The sequence below is a fragment of the Podarcis liolepis genome, assembly GCF_965112155.1.
Source record: "Podarcis liolepis genome assembly, chromosome: 12".
NCBI classification, from domain to species: Eukaryota; Metazoa; Chordata; class Lepidosauria; order Squamata; family Lacertidae; genus Podarcis; species Podarcis liolepis.
The window spans coordinates 29,207,856-29,232,778 of NC_139563.1; the positions used below are offsets into that span (position 1 = coordinate 29,207,856).

Below are 24,923 nucleotides of genomic sequence, written 5' to 3' on the forward strand. Positions count from 1 at the left end.
ACTGAATTAAGGTTGTTTAAATGAATAGCAATTTTGGGTGTGTGTATGAGAACTTATTAAAGCTATGGTTTTCCCAGCAGTGATGTATGGAAGTGAGAGCTGGACCATAAAGAAGGCTGATCGCTGAAGAATTCATGCTTTTGAATTATGGTGCTGGAGGAGACTCTTGAGAGTCCCATGGACTGCAAGAAGCTCAAACCTATCCATTCTTAAGGAAATCAGCCCTGAGTGCTGACTGGAAGGACAGATCCTGACGCTGAGACTCCAATACTTTGGCCACTTCATGAGAAGAGAAGACTCCCTGGAAAAGACCCTGATGCTGGAAAAGATGGAGGGCACAAGGAGAAGGGGACGACAGAGGACGAGATGGTTGGACAGTGTTCTCGAAGATACAAACATGAGTTTGACCAAAGTGCGGGAGGCAGTGGAAGACAGGAGTGCCTGGCGTGTCTGGTCCATGGGGTCACGAAGAGTCGGACACGACTAAACAAAAAAACAACATGAGAGCAAGTAGTTAGCCTTGCCTAGGGCGCAAAAAAGCCTGGCACCTCCCTCTTGCAGGCGTCAGCGGATGGTGCCCTTTGGGGAACGCAATAAGGAGCAAGCGTCCTGATACCCAGCGGGGCACAGAGCTTTAGGATGGGTCCTTCTCTCTTTAAGAAAAGAAACTTAATCGCAGCTCCCTCGGTCTCCCCACCACCTCTGTCCTTCAAAGCGCAACGCAGGGGCGGAGACGTCCTGCTCAGCCCTGCCCTCCTCCGAGGCGGAGCGAAGGCGCGATGCCGCCCCCCGGTGCTCCAGCCTGACTGCGCCGGCTCTGAGCCACCCGACCCGGCTGCTCGTTCTCCGGCCTGCCCTTGGGAAGCGCCTTGCGGGTAACGAACTCGCGGCCCCGGGATCCCCCCGACGTCGCCTTCCCAGACCCGGCGGCCTCAGGATCTGGGGCTGCGAGTCTGCGACGCCCGCCCTTTCCTTGCGCGCGTTTTAGGATTGCTCCCCCCCCCCCCCGCTGCACGCCTTCCGATCTCTTCTGGATCCCCGCCGTTTGGTGTCCATAGCGGCGTCTGGTCCGGAGTAAGCGCCCCACAGTTCAGTCTGCTGCTCCAGGGGCTCCTTGGAAACACGCTCTCCCGCAGCCCACTCGTGGTTTCCGATACGTTTGCTCGGGAGTAAGCCCCACCGTGATCCGTAGGGCTCCTGTGAATCGGCCGCCTCTCTTTACGCAGCCATCTGCCGCACGCTTGCTTGGGAGTAAGTCCCACTGGGGGGGGGTGCAGGATCACAGTCTTCCACTGACCCGGGTGTCAGCAGGTAGAGTGAGAGGGAAGCATGGGTTTCTCTGAAGGGCCTCCAGGTGATGTTGGACTCCAAGTCCCAATAGCCCCTCCTAGCGTGGCCAGTGGTGTGGGATGCTGGGAGTTGTAGTCCAACAACATCTGGAAAGCTGCAGGTCCCCTGTCCTTCCACTAGAGGGTGGTATTAATTGCGGTTTAATCCATCCAAGCTACAGTTAAAACTGAGCAAAGGACAAGCTTCCACCACTGTTTGATCAAACTCTGCTTAAAGATTATATATACCAAAGTGTGGTTAGAGTTCCCATTCTCTGCCTTATATGGAGCCGGATGATTGGCAGGAACAAACTTGGTACTGACTATGCTGAGTAAGTTCCCTTGAATAAAATTGGGGCTTACTTCTGAGGAGACATATATAGAATTGCCACCCTGAAACCTCTCAAATGTGACTGGGTTGGCACTCAGCAAACCAGGGCACTTATTTCACAGGGTTTTGTGAGAAACTGTTCAGACCACACAAAAACCTAGTTCTCAGGAACAAGTGGAGTACAGTCAAACCTCGGTTCCCAAACGGCTTTGTTTTGGAACGTTTCGGCTCTTGAATGCCAAAAACCTGGAAGTAAATGCCCTGGTTTTTGAACGTTTTTCAGAAGCCGAACGTCCGCCGCAGCTTCTTCTTGAGTGCAGGAACCGATACGTTTGACAACCGAGGTTTGACTGAAGCAAAATGTGTGCATCTGGTCTGTACTAGGCCACATTCACACCATACTTTTAAAACACCATGGTGCCGCTTGAAACAGTCTTGGCCTCCCCCAAAGAATTCTGGGGAATGTGGATTGCTAAGGGCACTGACAGTTGTTAGGAAGCCTCTACTCCCCTCAGCTATATTTCTCAGTCTAGTTTAACAAGCAGTCCCACTGCACAGGGAGCTCTGGGAATTGTAGCTCTGCAAGGGGAATAGGGGTCCCCTAACAACACTCCACATCTTTCAACAAACTGCGGCTGGAAAAACCCTTCACTTAAAAACAAAGCCAAACCACCCCCTATACACAGAGAAACAGCCTGATGCTTCTCCCTAACATGCTAGCTTTCTGTGTACGGGGATTTTGTTTTAATTTTGTGCAGAGACAAGCAGTCAAACACTTCATTCCCCTTCTTTCTCTCTCTCCACCCCACTGACAGCTTGAAGTGCTCCAGTCTGGACACAGGTTTCCACGTCATTCTGAAGTGGGGACCCTCTTGCATCTGGGGGACTCCCTGAGCATTTTGGAGAGAAAGTAGATAGCAGTATCCTATCACTTTAAGCAGCCATGACCTCCCCCCCCCCCCCAATAATCCTGGGGACTGTAGTTTGTCAAAGGTGCTGAGAATTATCAGGAGACTCCTATTCCCCTTACAGAGCTGCAATTCCCAGAATGGTTCAACAGTCAATCCATTTCCCAGAGTAGTGGAAAGGTCCCTGGCTTAGTGAGAGAGCATCTGCTTTTTTCCAGGTTCAATCTTCCACATCTCCAGTTAGAGCTGGGGGGGAAATCCCTGTCTGAAACCTGGAGAGTTATTCAAAAGGATGGCTGGTTTCAGTTTGTATGTTGTTTCAGAAAGTGCAACTTAGATTTATCTTTTAAATGCAAACTCAAATCTAATTTCTCCCCTACCATCCCTAATTGTACCGTTAACACTTTCACCCCCAAGTTCAGCAGCGGACATTTAACAAAGCTGCCCCTTCTCTCTCCTTCATCCAACTTACTGGTCTTTGAAATTATTTCCCCAGGGCGAACATTGGCCCAGACGCAACCAGCAACACCCCCATAGTCCTGTTTAGCCTGGTGGCATTTTTCAGCGGTTATGCCAGGCAGCCTAAACCATCATGTCTCCCGGGTAAGGACTTTGTACAAGAAGATCCTGCAGTTGCACCGAGCGTTGCCACTGGAGTTGAAGACCCTGGGAGACCAGTATGTGAAAGATGAGTTCAGGAGACACAGATCTGTTGGTCCGGAAGAGGCTCAATGCTTCCTGCGGGAATGGGAGGCAAGTATCTTTTCATCTTCTGCTGCCCTGCTTCAGTTTATGGGGATGTGATTAGGGTCTGTCTTACTCACTGTACATGTATATCTTATCGGCCTTTTTTCACACATAAAGTTAAGACAAACCATGGTTTAGTGTGAATGCTTAAACATGCAGGCTCCCACAGAGGAGGTTGCACTTGTTTTGCTACCCCGGCAGTCCTTTTAGCAAACTGTGATGTTGCAGCTAAGCCAAGGCCCAGCTTAGTTCATCATCTGAACACACTCATTGTTTTTTTAAAAAAATATTTTTTTATTGGTTTTACAAAAGTTTTTATAAACAATACAAACAAATAAAGAAACAAACAAACATGTATAGTTTCATATCCTTTTTTTCATAAACCTCGCTTCTCCGACTCCCCCAAACCTCCCCTTTCTACATCCCAATTTCCAAAATTATTTCAGCAAATCCTAACACTTATTTTAACCAAATTTGTCCCTTATTTATTCTTTCCTTTAACTTAATCTTTGCCACTGTAATCCCCTTTTTTCTAAAACTTCAACATTTTAGCATTCATCAATTTTATAATATTTCTTAAGATAAATTTTAAATTTTTTCCAATCTTCATCCGCTGTCTCTTTCCCCTGATCGCGGATTCTGCCAGTCATTTCCGCCAGTCCCATATAGTCTATCACCTTCATCTGCCATTCTTCCAGAGTGGGTAGATCTTGAGTCTTCCAATGCTTTGCAATGAGAATTCTTGCTGCTGTAGTAGCATACATAAAAAAGTTCTGTCTTTCTTTGACACCAATTGGCCGACAATGCCCAAGAGGAAGGCCTCTGGTTTCTTAGGGAAAGTACATTTAAGTACCTTTTTCATTTCATTATATATCATTTCCCAGAAAACCTTAATCTTCGGGCACGTCCACCAAAGGTGGTAGAAAGTACCTTCAGTTTCTTTACACTTCCAACACTTATTATCAGGCAAATGGTAGATTTTTGCTAGCTTGACTGGGGTCATATACCACCTATAGATCATTTTCATGATATTTTCTTTTAAGGCATTACATGCCGTAAATTTTAAACCGGTGGTCCACAACTGTTCCCAGTCAGCAAACATGATGTTATGACCAATGTCCTGTGCCCACTTAATCATAGCTGATTTAACTGTTTCATCTTGTGTATTCCATTTCAGCAACAAGTTATACATTCTTGACAAATTCTTAGCATTGGTGAACACACTCATTGTTAAGCACTCTCCTCTTTAACCACGAGGTGTAGGCTTACCGTGTCATGTGAACCAGGCCAGTGCCTGCTGGCCTTTTGAATACTCCTGTGTTAGAAGTGCATCTGCTGACATTATTATTTATCTACACTTTAGGTGTTGTTTTGCCAATGAACTGCAGATTCCTTAAAGGATATTTGGTAGTCAATATAGGAGGGAAAATATATTTTTATTTGAACGGACTAGGAAAACCTCTTCCAACAGCAGCAACAACAAAAAACTCTCAAAACAGTAAACCACCTTACAATGATAAATAACTCCAAAGGAACAATTCCAAATAAACTATTTCCTCCACCAGACCTTCACCCACATACAACACCAGATCCAGCCATAGACAGCCTCAACAGCATTTGATCCATCATCTTCTTCCTACTTGACCACATTGTCCTGCACTATTTATACCTGCCTCAACCAGGTGGGGCTGGATGTCTCCACAGCCGCTACCTGTGTTGATTAGGGCTCCTAATCTGGGCAGTCAAACCCCAGATGGGCTCAAGGGTAGGAGTGCTCCTGCAAGGACTCACAGGAAGGGTTGGGCTGCGTAAGGCCAAACCTACACCTCTTTGACTTTTTCCCTTCCTTTTTTCCTAGGGCCAACTAGGGAGTTTATGGCGGTGGGTGAGATTTGAACTCAGATCTCCAAGCCCAGTGCTTTGTTTCCTTTGGTTTTGCCATATGAATGTTAGAGGTTTCTGTGCCTCTCTCTAGCAGTGTTGAAAACTGAGATATGAAAGCTAGGAGCTAAATGGCACCTTAAACCTAGGTTATGGGTGCAACAACAGAATGTCTAGGCGTGCTTTTTTATAACGAGAATACAAAGCTGAAAAGGAATGAACTGCAGCTAAAATATTATGTTCATTTTTCACATGGTGTAGTCCTTCCCTTTCCCACCGCGCTAATATTCTTAAGAGGGTCTCTTCTCCAGTCTTCAGAGAGTAGCTGGAAGTGGGGAGGCAGAAAAAGGCCCTCCTTTCCTTCCATTCTGCAGTTTTAATCTGAAAACTTAGGTGCAGTACTGTGCCCAGAGCTCAGAAACTGCTTGCGCTAATGAAATTCCCTGTCGCAAAATGCACCTAGAACAATGGGAGTTTCGAACACTGCTCTCTAACCAAGCAAGCAAAGGACATTTTTCTAGTTCAAAGACACATTCTGGCTAGGCAAAAACACTCGCAGAGGGCACAAAGCATTGCATACCCTTCCTCCCAGCCTTCATTTTTTTGGTGTGTGGTTGTTTTTAGCTTTGAAATAGCAGGGATTCTTGGTTAGCAGGCTAATTTTTTATGTTTTCAGGCTTGCTTTCAGATTAATGGGTCCTATCTTGAAAGCCACAGGGAAGTATTCATGCCAGAGGGAGGTGTACAAACAAAGTATTGTTTGTTTATGAGGAAATACTGCTCTTCAGGTAGATCCAATCAGCGGCATCTATTATTAGCACATCCTTCTTCCGATATAATACATGCTTACTTTTTAATTAAAATAATTGGCACTCTTTACAAAGAGGCAGTTGGCATGCGTGACTTGATCGTGGCTATTACCCAAGAGTGTTATTGAATTAACGTTGATAAGTCATACAGCCCACAAGTCATGCAAAGCCCTGTGTGTGATAACTGTGTTTTGTTCAGAAATTAATGATAACGATTAAAGGTAATACTTAATTCTCTATGGCTCTGGTTTATCCTGACAGAGATGAGCACAGGCAAGACTTGGACTTGTGCACTTCCCCTTCTCCCCATTTTTCTGGCATGGCCACTTTCGCTTCCATTTTTGACCAGCCATGGTTTAGCATTGCTTTTGATCCCTAGATTGTGGTTGTTAACTGTGGTTCATAAACCATAGCTTGGCAGATTTGGAAGACACGGCTAACCAAAGAATGTGCATCACCATTTTGAAGTTCAAAGGGGAGATTGTGTGGTTGTTGCTATAGTGATCTGACCCGACTTGATTTCTGAATCAACATTTCTTCATCTGTGCAAGCCTTTACAGAAGTGATGGCCAAACTTGGCCCTCCAGCTGCTTTGGGACTACAACTCCCATCACCCCTAGCTAACAGGACCAGTGGTCAGGGATCATGGGAATTGTAGTCCCAAAACAGCTGGAGGGCTAAGTTTCGCCATCACTGCTTTACAGGGTAAGAAAGTAGATTGCTTTTTTTGCTTGCATACTTTTGTTTCTTACCACTCCAAGCTGAAAATTCAATTGTTTTGCAGAAAAAGACACTACGTAAGATAGAGTTGGCTAAAGTAGGAATAATGCAAAAGTGAGTGTACTGCCTGGAGTTCTGTAGCCAGAACCTCAGCTTACATATTTAATAGAAATTATGCTGACTGGTCCATTGCTCCATGTGCATCCATATAGGTTCTATGCATTATTTCCTTTGCAAAAAGAACTGGGAGTTACTTAATATACTCCAGGATTTGTGCTGAGTGAAGAAATACCAGCCCCACTAAAGACAAGAAGCATTGCTCAGGTTTCCTTTTGTTTCTAAGAATTTTATGAAACTGGATACATATTTCCGTGGTTTTCTATGAAACAATAAGTTATACAGTCCCCACCTTTTAAAATAGTCTCAGATTTCTTGTCGTGGAGGCTATCTTTAGACACTTTACTGTACACCTACAAGTAATTATGTCATTCTTGCTCTCTTACTCAGCATTAAATGCTGAAAATGTGGAAATGGAAATGAGAAAACTTTATTTGTTTCTGGATCATAGGTAGGCCAAAGAGAGATTCCTGAAGGGGGGAAAAAGGGAGGCGTTACATCGGCGGATGGAGTATCTGACAAGATAGCAGGGGGAAACCAATGTGGTACGCTCCAAATGTTGTGGACTACAACTCCCACCTTCCATTCGAGCTAAGACTGTGGGGAGTTGGAGTCCAGCAACATCTGTGTGCCTTATCACATTGGCTTCCCCTGCCATTGAGGCTATCAGTCGTCATGCTTTACTGCAGTAGTCTTCAACTTTTCCAGATCTAGGACTTGCCTTTGACTCAAAGATGCATTTGGGAAGCCACTGCTTAACTCTTATTATTACCATATCTATATGAATAGTTGTAGTGCTGCTATTGCAATCAGGCTGTGACACCCAAGTAAGTAGATCCTGACCCACTTGTCGAAGGTCAGTGTTTGCTGCGCTGCAAACCCCAACACCCCTGACCATTAGCTAATCTAGTTAGGGATTATGGGAGTTGTAGTCTAATAACATCTGAGGTCCCAAGGTTGAAGAGCCCAGGGGGTCAAAGCAAGGGAGCAAAACACTGGAAAGGCATGGGAGTAATTTTTCTTGTGGTCCTGGTCTGGGAGTGACTACTTTCTGTTTCCTTAGACCAGAGTTTCCCAAACTTAGGTCTCCAGCTAGTCCAAAAACAGCTGGAGACCCAAGTTTGGGAAGCCCTGCCTTAGACAAACATTGGAAACTGGCTTATAATGAGTCATACTATTGGTCTATCTTGCTCAGTAGTGCCTACACTGACAGTGGCTTTCCAGGGTTTCAAGCACCCACATTTACCTGCAGGTGCCACTGGGGATTGAACCTGAGACCTTCTGATTGCCAGGCAGATGCTTTACCACTGAACTACGGTCTGTTCCCAAGGCAGTGGGTGTTCCGAGGTCCCTAGAGATTAAAAAAAAGGACTTAGATTAGGACCGGCCCTGGGAGATGACAACCCCAGCTCCAGAACAACAGGAGAGTGGGCTTTTTAAAATGGCAGCTATGCCACCACAACCAATTGACCGGTTTCTGCTAATGAAATGATGGGTCTTTTGTGGTGATGTTGTCCTACCAGTGTGCAGTTTGTGGAGCTTTCCACACGGTGGCACCAACGGCCTTTGCCAGGTGTTTCACAGCGCTCATGAATTGGGTACAGATGTGGCCAAGGCGGGTCAGGCAAGAGCTGCTCTGGCCTGTCATCATGATCTGTAGCACGGTGGGGTTGATTAGTGCTGCTTTTGACCTGAGAAGCAAGCATGGCCAGATGCTTTGTTGTTCCAGCATCACCCAAAGGCTTCCATAAATGCGGAAACACTGGGATCTGCCTTCGACCAGATCAGACTTCCTGTCTGTCTAGCCCAGTGTTGTCTCTTCTGATCGGCAGGGACTCTCTCTCTCAGGCAGAGAGCCTTTCCCATTATCTATGATGCCAGGAGCAGAGAACCTATTGCATTGACAGGTAGCACAGAGCTGAGTGAGGAACCCGCAGCAATCCAGATGCTTGTGGACTCCCAACTCCCATCCACCCCAGCCAACATGGCCAGTGGTCAAGGGTGGTGGGAGTTGTAGTTCCTCACCTCTGTGCTACTCGATCCTTTTAACAGGAGACGCTGGGGATTGAACCTTAGACCTTCTGCATGCCAGGCATATGCTCTGCTACTGAGCTATGGCCCATCCCTATACCTTTCAGCTGTGATTCCTGCATTATAGGGAGTTGAACTAGATGACTCTTTGGGTCCCTTCCAACTCAACATTTCTTGGTTTCTGTGATTTTTAGATGCCCTTAAAAATAAATAAATAAATGAGTTGGCTCTTAGTATAGGCTTCTGTATGCAAGCATGTGTTCTTCCTCTGAACTATAGTTTTTTCCCCTTATACAGTGACGCCTCGGGTTAAGAACTTAATTCGTTCCGGAGGTCCGTTCTTAACCTGAAACTGTTCTTAACCTGAGGTACCACTTTAGCTAATGGGGCCTCCTGCTGCTGCCGCCGCACAATCTCTGTTCTCATCCTGAAGCAAAGTTCTTAACCCAAGGTAATATTTCTGGGTTAGCGGAGTCTGTAACCTGAAGCGTCTGTAATCTGAAGCATCTGTAACCCGAGGTACCACTGTAACTGCAACAGTCTTTTAATTTGAATACAGTTCATTATAATAGGAATTAGGATGGAAGCAACAAAGCTAGGGTTTCAACATATGGCTTTTCCTAAGCACTTTGGAGGCTAAATAATAGCCACCATAGCTTTACCATGTTGCTAGTGTGTGTGTGTGTGTGTGTGTGTGTGTGTGTGTGTGTGTGTGTGTGAAAGGATTTTCCCTCTGGGGGATGTTTTTAAAAAGCTTTCTGATATAAAAAGCTCCAAGGCATCATGAAAAGGTCTCATTGTGATTTCACTGACGCGGTGGGAAATTCGGTTGCTCCTCTGAGTGTACATGCCTAATATATATTTAGGATACAATAAGTTTCTTTACGCAGCATGGGCTCCATTTTGCTGTGGTAACTTTCATCCTTTGTATCGCCTCTCCCTTTTTCTGATTTTGCCATTATTCAAATAATGATCCAAGCTAGTCTCTTGGGAATGAGTCTTCTTGATTTAAATCAGTTTTGAGCTGGGCTTATATCATTACACTTCATGAAAGAAAACTTTTTATTTAGGATCAGATCTGTATTGCTTAATTTGCAGTTTCAGAGAGAGAGGGAGAGAGAAAATGAATGCAATTAAATAATTTAGCCAATTACATTTTTTTTTAAAAAAACCTGTCAGTGTTCAGTTACTTTATGTATCATTTACAAAAAGAGATGTTTGGTTCAGTTTTCTTTTCTTTCCACACGCACCTATTTGACTAAGAGTCTAGAACTCAAAAATGATTCCTCTCAGCCCCATAGTGAGCATGATGGAACACTAAGTACAGTTTTCCTTGATATATTGCTGAAGGATTCGCATGCCTTTGGTCAAAATAAAGACAGTAAGGGGGTGAATGTGGACATGGGACAAGTCTCGCACTTTAGAAGAAAACAATTGCTATCTACCTAGCTAATATATTTTATTGCAAAAAGTGATTCTAGTGGTCTTGGAAACTCAAAGCTGGGGACATGGGTGTGTGGTCTATAGGTGGGATCCAGAGTGTCCCATCTGTGGAAGTAGAAAGACTCCCTTTGGAGAGTCAGGGAGCCATTTTTTTTGCAGATTCTCCTTCCTCTGATAGCCACCCCCCTTGCAGCATCTCTAATACTGCTTTGGTGCCCCCTGCCTAACCCTCTGAAGCAGCTTTTCAGGGAGAAGACATACTTGAAGTTTTTTAAAAATAAAATAAATACGTTATTTTATTTTTAATTGAATCCTTTTTATGCTTATGTGTTTGCTTTCCTGTGCCCTCTTCAGAAGGAAGGGCGGGATATTATTATAAATGATAATGAATTGTCAGAAATCACCCCCTACACTACCCGGCCCGCAACATCCTTCCTCTAAGCAGGGGCATGATCCTGATTTAGTGGTCTGGGTCCAAGTTGGTGTAAACTACCGGCGAAACATATTACGATCCAAAGACGAACTATTTTCTTATCTGAGCATTAAAAGGATAATTGCTTCAATCCTTCACCTCTGATGTGTTTATGAGAATGCTGCAGTCCTTGTGTCTGTACCAGAGTCTTCGTAATATGCAAGCGCTTAGGGAAGAAAAAGGCTTCTGATTCAAAGGCAACCGCTCTGCCAAAATTGGACTCCCCCCCCCCCCCACAATCAGTGTCACAACTAGGCTTCAGTGATGGTATGAGAATTTAGTTGTCGGCTCTGTATCCCATTTTCTCAGATGCGCCTATCTATTCTCTTCCTTGCCTTGCGCTATCAAGTTCTCAAGAGCTGTCACTTTTACGTAGCCGTCTTCAGATTAGGGAGTGCTCTCTGTGGAATCTGAACGCAGTTCTAAAAGCTTTAATAGATACCTCTTTCTGAACTTCCTCCTCTGGTGTCAGGCTGTTTCCTGACTATTAGAGAAGTAGCCCTGCGAGCCATTACCTTAGCAAAAAAAAAAAAAAAAGAGGATCTCCGAGCAGGGCAGCTATTACAGAGAGAATAACTCTTGACTATTCCATAGAGACAGCTGCTCCCCACTCTTCCTCACCACCGTATTAAGGACTGTGATTGAATTGCTCTTTTCAGGAGAATTCATGTGTTCTGTGCAGCACCAGAAACCTTCCCGATTGCTTCTGGTGACAAGTAAATGTAATGGGAGAGCATTTAATTTGAACCGTCGAGTTTCACTTCAGTTGCATTAAATTCAGACGCCCAACATGGTACTACGGCATGGCAGGGAGGTCAATGGGAAAGGAAGCCTAGTATACGCCGAGATTATATTTTGGATGAAAAAGAACATTATTTGGGCGAGGAAGGCATTATTAGACCAGTGGTCCATCCAGCCAAGCTTCCCCGTCATTGGCTACAACATGGGAGAAGAACATAGAGTTCCGCAGTTGCTTTTGGACTGCAGCCCCCATCACTCTTGAACGTTGGTCATGCTGGCTGGGGATTATAGTCCCAACAACATTTAGGGACCCAAAGTTGCGGAAAGTCCGATCTATTCCATAAGAATACATGAAGGTGCCTGGTCTCACAATGGCCAAGCAGGTGCCTATGGGAAGTAACAGCACATAGGTTGGCCAACACCTAGTATGCAGAGGCATGCTGCTTGCAAGAGTAAGGTAGAAAATAGCCACTTGCACTGATTGATCGCCTTATCGTCCTTGAATTTGTCTCTTGCCAAACTGGAACAGAGAAATCTTTTTTAAAAAAAACCTTTGAAAAACCCCCCATATATAAAAACTTGGCAATTCCTTATCAGACTAGAGAAAGACATAATGGATTGACACATTAATTGTTCCCTTGGCGGAGAATAAATATTTAATTTGATAGAGAATTAAACACATTTTCTCTCGCTTGGCACTTTGAAATAGATGATGCCATGTTGGATATTATTCATTTTGGGTTTAATTCATAGGTTTGAACGTGTTTGCATTTATTTTTTTTTTAAGATAAAGAATAGCATTATATCGCTGCGTGTTTGACAGAAATAGCTTGTACAGGCACACACACACCCGACTTATGCGCGGTTGACTCACGCATACATGCAGCACTGGGAAATAAATACATAAATTCCGATCTGAAATGGCGGAAGAGGGCTGGGAAGTCCTTGTGGCTTGGGAGGAGACGACGCCAGTGAGCCAAAAAATACTCGCAAGGCCTCCTCATTGGTGTGCAGGAGCTCTTGTTGCTGCCATACTACCCCGCTCAACAGCTGTTGGGTGGGAAGCTGCACGCTTACACGCATTTCACTTATGCACGCAGAGGCCCGGAACGTAACCCTCCTGTAAGCGAGGAGTTGCCTGTGCTACAAGGTACACAAAGGTAAGATCACAGCAACACCACACAGACAACTCCACCATCTGATGCAGTTTATGCAACACTCCTGATTGCCTACACTTGGTCAGGGGAGGGCAACCCGTGTTCCTCAAGATGTTTTTGGACTCCGACTCCCAGCCAGGGTGAGGGATGATGGGCTCTGTAGTGATGGCAGCATCTAAATGGCCGCCGGTTGCCTCCCACTGCTCCACTCTGGGATTTTTTTGGGGGGAACAAGGTCTTCATTCAAGAACCTATCCTCACAACACTGACGCAAAAACTCCGCACGAAGAAGAAGAAGAATTTGGACTTGATATCCCTCTTTATCACTACCTCAAGGAGTCTCAAAGCGGCTAACAATCTTCTTTTCCCTTCCTTCCCCTCAACAAACACTCTGTGAGGTGAGTGGGGCTGAGAGTCTTCAGAGAAGTGTGACTAGCCCAAGGTCACCCAGCAGCTGCATGTGGTGGAGCGGGGAAGCGAACCCAGTTCACCAGATTACAAGACTACCGCTCTTAACCACTACACCACACTGGCTCTAAGTACACTAAGCAAAAGAATGAAAGACCACTGCCCACTTCTTTCTTCCCCCACCTCTCTCCCCTGATTTTCTCCCCGCCAACGTAACAGTGTCTGTGACAGCAGCTTCTCACACTGACCTGTAGAAAGGACTCTATGAACTGAAAACACATATGTCGTATGTACCCATGTTAGAAGTTGTACCAGGATTGTGCCTGTTTTCCCTAATCCTGACCCTGGTACAGGAACAAGAGAAGTTCAGTTCACATTTAAAGACAAGCCTGCTTAGTTCTCATTTTATGAAACAATGACCTGCCATCTTTCTCATCTTCTGATCTGAGTCTATGTATATACGTGTTAGATTTCTGTGTGGTTCATGGCTGCTATTTTCCTATGTGCATAACTCTTTGGATCTGGATATGCATCTATCAGGGGAGATATTTTGTAGATGTTGCTTTATAGAATCCATTAGCAGCTGAATTAATAACAAAGAACTGCATGTGAGTTTAATTGGTGGAAAACCGATAATAACGTGTAATGGGTTTTAATTGCTGTGTGAATAGATGCTTAGAATTTGGTTTGTGGTCTCTGCTTAGTGCCTTTGTTCTTTTGCCCCATCAAATGTGTTCAGAGTCTGCTCCGTTGTTGGCGTCGTCATGCTCTTCTCCTAATTAGTCTATCCCATTGGTTAATTAAAGCTTTCCAGAGTGTAGTATGCCTTGCAGTGCTTGCCAGCCTTTATAAACATACGAGGTACGTCCACATCCCCCCAATGTATGCATTTGTTTGCATTTCTGTCCAGATAGCATCGAAACAGTTCCTTAGAAACTGGAACGAAGGAGGTAATTCTGAGAGCGGTAGTGGTAAACATTTCTCCAGGAAGATAATGAAATTCTAAATTGATGACACTTCAGCTTTTTAGATAAAATTGTTTTGCAGATATTGTGCGGAAGAAAAATCAGTAGTCATATTTCTGCTTGTGTGTGTGTGTGAATACATTACTAAAATTAATTCCCTGCAACTGTGTGTGAGTATATATATATATCTCAGAAAAAAGAAAAGTAATAACTAATTTCTTGTGCATAAAGGAGTAACCCAAAGGACTAGGTCTACAGCATTTTGAGGCACTTTAAATACACACACACATACCCCATTGTGCAAATTAATTGAAACAAAGCATGTTTTCTATCTTACTTGTAATCCTTTACTCAAAGCAAACGCGAAAAGTCAGTTGATCATTATGGTGTCGGAAGCCTGCAGCCAATGGAAGGAATGATGCGCTTGCCACAATATATTGAGGTTCTACGAAAGAGAGTTATTCCAGAGCTGAAAAAGAGGTTTCCTGACGGTACTGGGATATTGCAGGAGGACTTAGCCCCCTGTCACACATCGAAAGTGGTGAAGAAATTCATGACAGAGCAGCAAATACAGGTACTTGATTGGCCAGGGAATTCCCCAGACGTAAATCCCATTGAAAATTTGTGGGCTATATGCAAAAGTCGCCTCCGTGCTGTAGACTGTAAGACTATGGAGAAGCTCATTCAGGCACTGATTCAAGTGTGGTACAGGGATCCGAAAATCAACAGTGACTGTTGGAAGCTAGTAGACTCTGTGCCAAACCGTGTTAAAATGCTGCTGAAAAATAGCAGAGGTCATATCGGTTAATTATGTATATGTGAGTTTTGTACAATAAACTACATTGTTTCAATTAATTTGCACAAGGGGGTATGTAGAATTTGTTTCCTTGGAAGTAAGTGTGATTGATCGCAGTGGAATACAGTGGACTCTCGGGTTGCGAACGTGATCCGTGCGGGATGGATGTTCGCAACCCGCAGCATTTGCAACCTGTGTCTGCGCACGCGCGGGTTGTGATTTGACGCTTCTGCGCATGCACAACTGCTGAAACCCGGAAGTAACCCGTTCCGGTACTTCCGGGTTTCGGCGGTATGCAACCTGAAAAAACGCAACCTGAAGCGGCTGTAATCCGAGGTATGACTGTATAGTCTTTCAAGGATCTGTGCTTGGAGTCAGTCCCTAACACCCCATCAATCCTATGCACATTTACTTTGAAGTAAGAAGAAGTGGTTTACAGTGCTGGAAGAAGCACGTTCCCCGAATCCCAAGGGGCTCCCTGTTGGCGCTGCCAGGGAGCTCTGTTAAAGGAGCTCCCTTTAACTGTAGCTGTGTCCATACCTGCCCCACACCTGGTGTCACCTGATTTCAGGTGTGGGGAGGTGTGTGGGGCAGGTGGGCATGGTTTATGTGCTGGGCCAACTAGGCTGCAGACCAGAGGTCCCCTACCCTTGCTATAGGCTATAACCAAAATGTTGGTGTATCTAAGTGAATCAAAACTCATTAATATGACACGCCGTGCTTAACTTTTCTTAGTTCAGGGCTGCAAAGGTAGAGAACGCTTCATTGTATGAGAGTAAGTCACGTTGCTATGGCAGCTAAGGCAGAGGAGAAGAAGCTGAGATTTCTGTTTTATTTCTAAGAAGGTGTATTCATTTTAAACACTCCTTTATTTGCAGCTTCCAGAGCTACATAGTTTTTCAGGAGGCAGGGCTCGCACATTGTTTGATTGCTGTCAAGAGCTTAAAGAGTATTTGAAAGCTTTTCCTTTTTCGAAACTTAAAGGGGGGGGGGCAGGCTTAACCTTACAACTTCTTTTGAAATCCAGGCGTGACGAATGGCCTCCTGCATATAAATGAATTAACATTTGCATAACATTTTATCTCTTTTGAGCTCTTCTGTGCTTCTTCCTAACGAGTAGTCATTATTGTGTTTCCTGTATTAGAAATATTCAGTATATAACAGCATAATTTGTGCGTGTTTCACTTGGAAATGTTCAGTGGGGCTCCTTGCAGGGAAGGTGGGCTATAAATCTAATAATAAATAAATAACACATGGAGAAGAATGCTGCTTTGCTTCCCCAATGAGAAATCTATTGGGAAAGTGCAGGATGCTTGGAAAGGCAAATGATGTTTTAGAATTGCTATTTAAGGGTGTATGGCAGAGATGGACAATCTCTCCAGATGTTGGATGACAACTCCCATCATCCCTGCCCATTGCCTACATTGGTTGGGGGTCTAAAGGGAGTTGGCATTCAACAGTAGCTGGACGGTCACATATTCCCCATCCTTGGGGTTATATAAGTAGGGTTGCCACACAACAACCTGGGTGCTGGACATACAGCCAGTGATGCAGTAGATGAGATAGCTGCACCTTCTCCCACCTGGCACCTTCCTGGGCCCTTCATCTGTCTCTTTCTTCTTCGTCTGCTTTGTGTCTCTTGGCAAGTTAGACAGAGGGATAGGTAGCAAGCCCCAAAGAGGGAGTACATAGGAGTTGCTACAGCAGTTCATATCCTCCAGCATCAGACATCTACAGGTGCCTAGGTAGGCATGCTATACAAAGCTCAAAATATTTGGCAATCCTATTTTTCTTTAATACAATGCTTTAAGAATACTTTAGACCAGAGCTTTGCAAATCGTTCATGTTGGTGACACACTTTTTCAACACGCATCATTTTGCAACACAGTAATTCAGTTTTACTAGCCCCGGGAGGAGCACGGAGAGCGTTTGTGCGACACACCTATACAATGCAGCTGACACACTAATGTGTCGTGACACAGAATTTTGAAAGCTCTGCTTCGGGCCAATCCTTTGGATGTGTACATTGCAACAAAAATGTAACACACTTATTGGGTTTCTGTAGTCAGTAGGATTAATTTTTTGCATACTGTCCTAAAAAAAAAAGTCAGTGTTGCAATTTGATTAGATGTCCTTCCCTGCGATCATTTCTTATGCATCTGGCCTCTGCCTGCAATGAATCTTCGTGACAGTAAAAGCAGAACGCAGTTCTCTGTGGAAATAAAATATTTGTTCTTGACAAGAGCGAGACTGAATACTGAGTCAAAGTAATGTATGGATTATATGAATTGAAAGTGCCATCTGGAATCAGTAATGTTTATATTTTGGATCTGGCAACTGGGAAGTCAGTGGTGTTGGCTTGGAAGCAGTATTTTCTTGGCACATTTAAAAACATACTGGGTCTAAGTGCATACAGATAAATTTAAGTTTGCCCAGTTCAGGTATTCTAGTGCAACAAACCTACTTGGGAAAAAACCACCATCTTTTTGCGGTTAGGAAAGTGATGGGGAAATCCATTGAAATGTGTTGTATGAACAAACAACCAACAGGAAGACTCAGTGCAAAACAAGATTTTACACAGGAGATGTAGGAATTGTCTTCCTGACCACAGGAAGCTGTGGGGTGCTCTACATTCCTCCCCTTCTCAAGCAAAAGACCATCACGCAACTTTAAAACAGTGTACATATTTGCATGAAATCTGTAGTTAGACTTCAGCTCAAAACAAGGTGGTCAGTTTGAGTAGATCCCAAGTTAAGTTTTAAAGGAAGCTCTCCTATTCTTTTCCCCAGTGCTTGTTGTGGATTTGTACAGTGGAAATATTTTCACATGATTTGGGGAAGTTCTTTTACCCAATAAGCATGTGCTTATTTCTTTGGGTGAACACTCCCACAGGGTTTTCTGTCTGACTTGTTCAGTATTCTGGCGAGATACAACTCAGCTGCTGTGTGTTCTTTGGCATTAGCATGTGGAGTACTTTGAAATACCCAGAGTGTGGAAGTGATGCTTTTCAAAGCTCCAAATGTCTTTGAACTGCGCAAGCCTTTCTATCAATTGAATTTTTAAAAGGATCCCCAAATTAGTACAGTACTAGATTCATTCCCCCCCCCAATGGACCGGGAGCATCCGATTCCCTTTTGGTTTCTTTGAACATCCCAGCCTACAAGAATACCATTCTTGCTGTTTAAGGTTGGAGAGCTTCATACCTGGCCGGTTTACTTCTTGACTATGGAACACTGAGAACTAAGTTTCCTTCAGTACTTAGTTGTCATTGACTTCAGTTGCTCAAAGACTGAAAGTAAGAAAGCTGATCATAACCCTTCTAGGCACCAGAAATCCTTTACAAGCAGTGGAACAAGAATTTGTTTGATACTTGAATTTCTGGGCAGATCCACACATTTCCCCCCACCCGACTCCTTGCAGGTATTGGTGGATTCAGACAACCTTCCCCACTTCCCCAATACGTACTGATTTTTGTAGTTTCCTATGGGCAGAAGTCAAGTGGAGTTAGGTTGTCTGAAAGGCTCCCATAAGTAATGGAATCCATAGGTGCCAGAAAATGAAATAACACCTCAATTTACACCAGCTTGGGGTTGCAAGGTTAACGAGCATTTTCAAAATCATCTATGATTTTATTCACAATTTTCAGAAGCAGCTTGACTGGAGGAGAACACTGTTACTTACCGGAAGGCACAAAATGCTGGATATGAGAGCATCTATTTTTGTCCCTGCCAATTCATTTGCACTGCACTGACCTCCTGCCATTTCCATGCCCCATCTCTCTCCTAGTAAGCAGTAACTACCCATCTGCCAGAAAAGTGGCATAGCAGTACTTGTGATAGTTTTATCTGTACTCATGATGCAGATTAACCATAACTTGTTGGGCTCATTTAATCAAAACTGGAAACAAAATGATCTGCATTGGACAAAGAGGAATTAGGATGGAGTACATGAGCTTGGCAGGAGGCTAGACTTCTTTCCACTAAGAAATCCAAACACAAACAATACAGTAATTTGATTTTCTCAAGGCAAGAGCATTGAGGGAGACTGGAGCTCATCTCTTCCATATCCTTATCTGTGTTGAATGAGAAAGTGGTATTAAGTAGGCTCCCCCTTCCCATCATGCCTCATTGCTGATTCTCATAAGTAAATCTTGTCCACATAGTTTCCCATACGGTGTTGACTGATGCTGCTAAAGATCAAGGAATCAACAACAACACTTGTGACATGGTTTGATAAACACTGTCTAAATGTGATGAGACAATGTGGTTGGCAAATCTCCACAGTGGGTGGATGGCGTGCGGTCCTTGTTTACTTAAAAGCAAAGGAAATAAACACACAGAAAAGCATTCCATCCTTTGCCAAAGGGGGGGGGGGGACAGCCACTCACCCCGTGATATGTTCAATAGATTCATTTCACTAACAAAGGCAGCTTGAAATAACCTGATGATAAATTGCTGTTGGTGACTTGGTACAGGAGTTCAAATTGAAAAGCAAAGTAACTGTCAGTTCAAATTAGCTTCATTAATTGATTCTATAATTTGATCTACTTAAGTGTTTCTTTTGAAATCTTAATACATCCTTTTAAATTACTTACGGAGTGTGGGCTGCTGTGAAGTTGTGGCCATTGCAAAAGTGAAAAGAAAATATAGCAAGTTAACCCGACGGGCTGGTAATGTTTCTAGCATTTACTGTTATCAAAATACATCAGTAAGATGAAGGGCAATGAGGCTTATGAAGATTACAGAGGAATAACTTTGTTTGAAACAATTGCTTCAGAATGCATCTATTGACAGGATATATGATTAGGTTAAAAAGATAAGAGAATCAACATTGTTGGAAAGAAAGCTGTTAATAAAATTTCTTAAAGGTGCATCTTAAGAAAGTATTAGCCGAGCATACAATTATATAAAGGATATGATGAATGTATTCTTAAAATTTCTGGTGTCTTAGAGTGGCTGGGGAAACCCAGCCAGATGGGCAGGGTATAAATAATAAAATTATTACTACTACTACTACTACTACTACTATTATTATTATTACTATTATTAGACTGGGATGGGGAAGAATTTTCAGGCTGAGGACAAGCTTCTGAGAACCACATGACCATGGTGGGTGATACCACTGGCAAAATTAATGTGGGGCAATGAATAGAACCATGATCCACTCCACCCTCAAATCTCTCTGTCCAGACAAGCAGGACGCATTATCATTGTTCAAGGCCAGAGCCAGGCAAAACCATTGGATAAAGGGAGTGGAGGAGGGCTGGGAAAAGGTGTGGCCATAAGAGAGTCACATAGACCAGTTAAAAACGAACCGGGTGGCCACATTTGGCTCCAGGCCTGAGGTTCCCAACCTCTGCTATAGTCTGTATGCTGGTATTTTTTATTTGCGTTGATAGGAAGGATGTATCTTTATCATCTTCTTCCACTTCACATACTTAAGTTATAAGTAAGTTAGCCAAAATTCAGAGCACAGTTAGTTAGGCACACATGCACAGAATAGAAAATAAAGAAGCAATGGGACGTAAGTGTGCATAACTGTGTGTGAGTTAATGGGGTTTATTGGTAAATATATACATCATGACAAGGGATTTAAGACTGATCCAGAATGGATTTGGATAGAATACTTCGGGAATCAAACTCAACATACCAAAATGTAGTTGGCAGCCGATGGCCAACTACAGCTTTCTATAAACAGTGATGCTTCTCTACCGCCCATCATGTTTTAACTACCTGAAGTGTGAAGCTGTTTTCAACATGGGAAACACCAGCAGATAAATAAATATATAAAGGGGGGGTAAACCATTACAAACTTTTGATAAATTATCTGTGAAAATAGTCAATAGTCCCCGCTTTTTAAATAAAACAAGTCCCTTGTTATCTCAATCGCTTCATGGCTACCATGGCAACAAGCGGGTACATAAACAGAAGACCCTGCCATACTGCAATTATAACGCCATGTCTGTTCAATGCCACCATTACATATCCCCCTTAATAAATTCTGCTCTAATATTAGAAGCTGCTGGAGCAAAATACACAACTGCTTCTGTGTATAGGACACAATTATCACCAAGGAAATAAAGAATCATATGGACAAAGGTCAGATCTTGCCTAATTGACCTCAAGATAGGAGGACAGAATATCAGGTAATGCAAAAGATGTTACACTCCCCCACACTTATAAATAAACTTAATTGGCTGGCATCGTGAGCGTCAAACACGGAGTACAAAAGTAGTGGTTGTTAAGACTTTTTTCTCCTTCATGGAACACTTGAAAAATTGCTGAGGGACTTGAAGGACTACTTAAATGATTTTTCTGCCTGTTGTAGCAATTGTAATGCGCTGGGCAAGAGCCTGCATGACTTTCAATTGTATTTATATTGCTTCTTTTATTGATTGTATATTGTACTTTATTGTATTACCATTTGAATTCCTCAGACTTCAAATTATAGCACAATCAAATGCAATATAACAAATAAAAGAACCAGTAAAAGTGCAATTAAATATCAATATAAATATTTAATGCAAGGAATGTGCCATCTCCCATCTTTGTCCACAAACCCATAGACATGTTGCAGATCATCTAAATAAAGCAGAGGTCCACGGACCAGTTTGGGAACCTAAAGGGTTTATTTTTATTTTTTTAAAGCCAGCTATTTGGTTTTTTATTGAATTATATATCGCCCTATACCCGGAGGTCTCAGGGCGGTTCACAGAACAAAATCAAAATATAAAACCACAAAATATATAATCAAAATAAAACAACCCAATAACCCCCCAACCCCCCCACAGCCCACCACATTTAAAAAGGGCATAGGATGTCAATCAAATCAACCAAAGGCCTGGTTAAAAAGGAGCATTTTTGCCTGGTGCCTAAAGGTGTATAATGAAGGCACCAGGCGAACTTCCCTGGGGAGAGCATTCCACAGATCGGGAGTAACTGCAGAGAAGGCCCGTTCTCGTGTTCCCACCCTCCAGACCTCTTGAGGAGGAGGCACACGAAGAAGGGCCTCAGAAGATGATCTCAGGGTCTGGGTAGGTGCATATGGAAAGAGGCAGTCCTTGAGGTATTGTGGTCCTGAGCCTTTTTATAGCTCAAAACCAGCACTTTGAATTGGGCCCAGAAACTAATTGGTAGCCAGTGCAGTCGGACCCGGATCAGTGTAATATGTTCAAAATGTCTTGCTCTGGTGAGCAACCTGGCTGCTGAATTCTGCAATTGCTGAAGTTTCCAACCCATCTTCAGAGGCAGCCCTGCATATAACACTTTGCAGTAATCTAACCTTGAGGTTACCAGAGCATAGACAACAGTAGTTAGGCTCTCCCTGTCCAGATAGGGACGTAGCTGATGGGAGGCACTCTGGGCCACTGAGGCCACCTGAGCCTCGAGCGGCAGCAAAGAATCCAGGAGTACCCCCAAGCTACGAAGCTGCTCCTTCAGAGGAACTGTAACCCCATCAAGAGCAGGCAATCTCCCACCCGTCTGGTCTAGGGAACCACCCACTAACAGTGCCCCAGTCTTAAGCTGGATTGAGCTTCAGTTTGTTGGCTCTTATCTAGTCCATCACCAAGGCAAGACACTGGTCCAGCACTTCCACTGCCTCACCTGCAGATGTAAAGGAGAAATAGAGCTGAGTGTCATCAGCCTACTGCTGACAACACCTCTGGATAACCCCACCCAGCGGGGTGTTAAACAACGTGGGGGATAGGATTGAGCCCTGTGGAACCCCACATTGAAGGTTCGATGGTGCTGAAAAACATTCCCCAAGCAACACCCTCTGGGAACGACAATCCAAGTAGGACTGGTAACACCGCAACGCTATAGGTTGTATGTGTGGAAAGGATGTTAAATGCATAGAGCCATTTAAAACAAAACAACAACAAAACAACGGTGATCCATGGTCTTGGATTTCCAGTGCTAAATTGAAAAGCTATTTCTGAATTGCAGGACCATAGTGGCTTGCTTGAGCCCTACATCTTTAAGGCCCTATTTTCCACTCATGAGAAGTTTCATTTCTACTTTGGCTTTGGCAAACTAATGAAACAATCCACAGATCTCGTCAATGTTGCTCTAATACATTCATTCTAGGTTCAGCTTCAAGGGGGAATTTTTGCTTTTCATCTATACAGTGTTATTTGACTACAATATGAGTTCATTTCATATTCTTTAAAAAAAATATTATTGACCTACATTGTTATTTTCACCATCAATATTTACTGTTTCTTACATTGTTTGGGGGTCCTGTTGATCTGGTTTATGGATTCTGAAGCCCATTTTCCTGCCGTTATATATGATCTTGACAGCATGACTAGTGATCACAACTCAATGAAAAACAGCCCCAAATCTTACACTGGACTCTTGGTTCTACTCCCTCTGGAATATAGCCGTGATGGAGAAATTTACAGAGAATCTGAGATTTTGACATGGACTAGAGCCCTCAGACATGTTTTACATGATTTGGAATTCCTTTAGTTACATATACACCAGAACCATCATTTTCAAGACAACCATCAGCACAAGCCTGACAAATCTGGAACTATACTTGGCAACCAAATAACCCTAACATTATTTATTTAACTCTTATCCTTGCTTTTCTTGCTTTCTTTCACGACCACATTTTGTTACCTAACCCATATGCAACTGTATTTATTTTATGTGCCTGTTTTATAGTTCTGCTTTTTTATGTTTTAATTTTCACTGGTTATTAAAATTGTTCCCTCAGATTTGTATATATTCTAAAATGAAATAAAAAATTCTTTACAAATAAAAGGGAAAAGAATTCCCACCACCTCCTCCTTCCAGCAGCTCCCAGGTTGTTCAAAAGAGTCCCTGCCCTTTAAGAGAGGGGTTTTTTAGGGGGGCTCAGGGAAGAGAAGAGCGAGAAGCTTTCATTCTTAGTGAACTTCCCTGAAGTGTTTCCTCTTTTTCTTTCTTTTTAGAACTATGCAGCGACGCTGTTGCAACAAACTAACCCAAAGGCACAGAACTCTACAAGTCATCCTCGTTTTGGGTCCCACCTCCCAGAAGAAAAGCTTCATGCCCTACGAGATGAGCAAGTTGGGCAGCTCCAGGAACTGATGCAAGAAGCTACCAAGCCCAAGAGACAGTTTAATATTTTGGATGACACAGATCACAAAAATTGACATATTACTTTGGATATGTTTTAAGTAGGGTGGTGGGGTTTTTTGTTTTTGTTTTGTTTTTGGTGCCTCTTTAGCTCTGTTTTGGAAGAGATTTTCCCTCCAAAGAATAAATGAAACTGATGTTCACCCTTTCTGTTTTATTTCAGCCTCCAGGGATACGTATGACAAATATTTAGAAATACACATGGCCCCATTTATATTAATTACAGCCTAGCTGGTATTTAGAATAAAGGAACATTTTGGTTGTGTTAAATTTGTCAGATCCTGGGGCAGTGGTAATAGTGCAGGGATTAAAACTAATGTGTTTGTGCTAAGACTGGATTTTCTGGGCAAAGAGCCCATTAGTATATATTCCCCAAATGGTTGAACAGCCCTTCCCAGGGAACTCTGGGAATTGTTGCTCTGGGAGGGGAATAGGGGTCTCCTATCCAACTCAGAACGTTTAACAAACTGCAACTCCCAGAATTCTTTCGTGGAAGCTGGCTTTTGCAGTGGGCATAGCAGAAATGACCAGTGATTTGTTTTGAATGATCTTATTCAGAAGTATGTCAGTTTGTCAGAAAGCTGCATTAGTTATAAAAATACATATGTATGTGTATATATAATTATTTTGTTGATCTATTGGTTGCTTTTTCACTCCATTGATCAACAGTCCGTGGACAAAAAATAGCAGTTATATCATTGAATCCATGACTGCACAGTTTCTTACACAGGAGTTCTGCTCTAATACTGATGTTAAAAATGAAATTCCAGCTCTACAATTCTTTGATTCTACGGCATTTTAAATCTTCATCTTCTGGAGTAGCTAAGACTCCAATATCAGCGTTTGGAAGGAAGAATCTTTGGATCATCATTATTATGCTGAAGTTTTATGTCACGGCAGCTAATGTTGGTATTAATTTTTCTCTCTTTCCTAATTACAAAAAT

The 24,923-nt window shown here is 43.2% G+C and overlaps 1 protein-coding gene across 2 annotated transcripts; it reads left to right on the forward strand.

The window, feature by feature from the left end:
• The first annotated feature begins 737 nt into the window (after window positions 1–737).
• SDHAF3 (succinate dehydrogenase complex assembly factor 3) lies at window positions 738–24,122 on the forward strand. 2 transcript variants are annotated; one of them, XM_083469076.1, is made up of 3 exons: window positions 738–875; window positions 3,064–3,320; window positions 23,793–24,122. In XM_083469076.1, exons 2-3 carry the CDS (start codon window positions 3,138–3,140, stop codon window positions 23,994–23,996), a joined length of 387 nt encoding a protein of 128 aa, XP_083325202.1. In that variant the 5' UTR covers window positions 738–875; window positions 3,064–3,137; the 3' UTR covers window positions 23,997–24,122. The 2 variants fall into 2 exon arrangements, with proteins under 2 accessions (XP_083325202.1, XP_083325203.1); XM_083469077.1 differs by lacking the exon at window positions 738–875 and adding an exon at window positions 886–1,074.
• Window positions 24,123–24,923: the final 801 nt, after the last annotated feature.

Coding starts and splice junctions, on each gene's coding strand:
- SDHAF3 (XM_083469076.1), top strand. CDS start 3,138: ATGCCAGGCAGCCTAAACCATCATGTCTCCCGGGTAAGGACTTTGTAC. Junction 3,321..23,792: donor GCTTCCTGCGGGAATGGGAG/GCAAGTATCTTT, acceptor CTTTCTTTTTAG/AACTATGCAGCGACGCTGTT.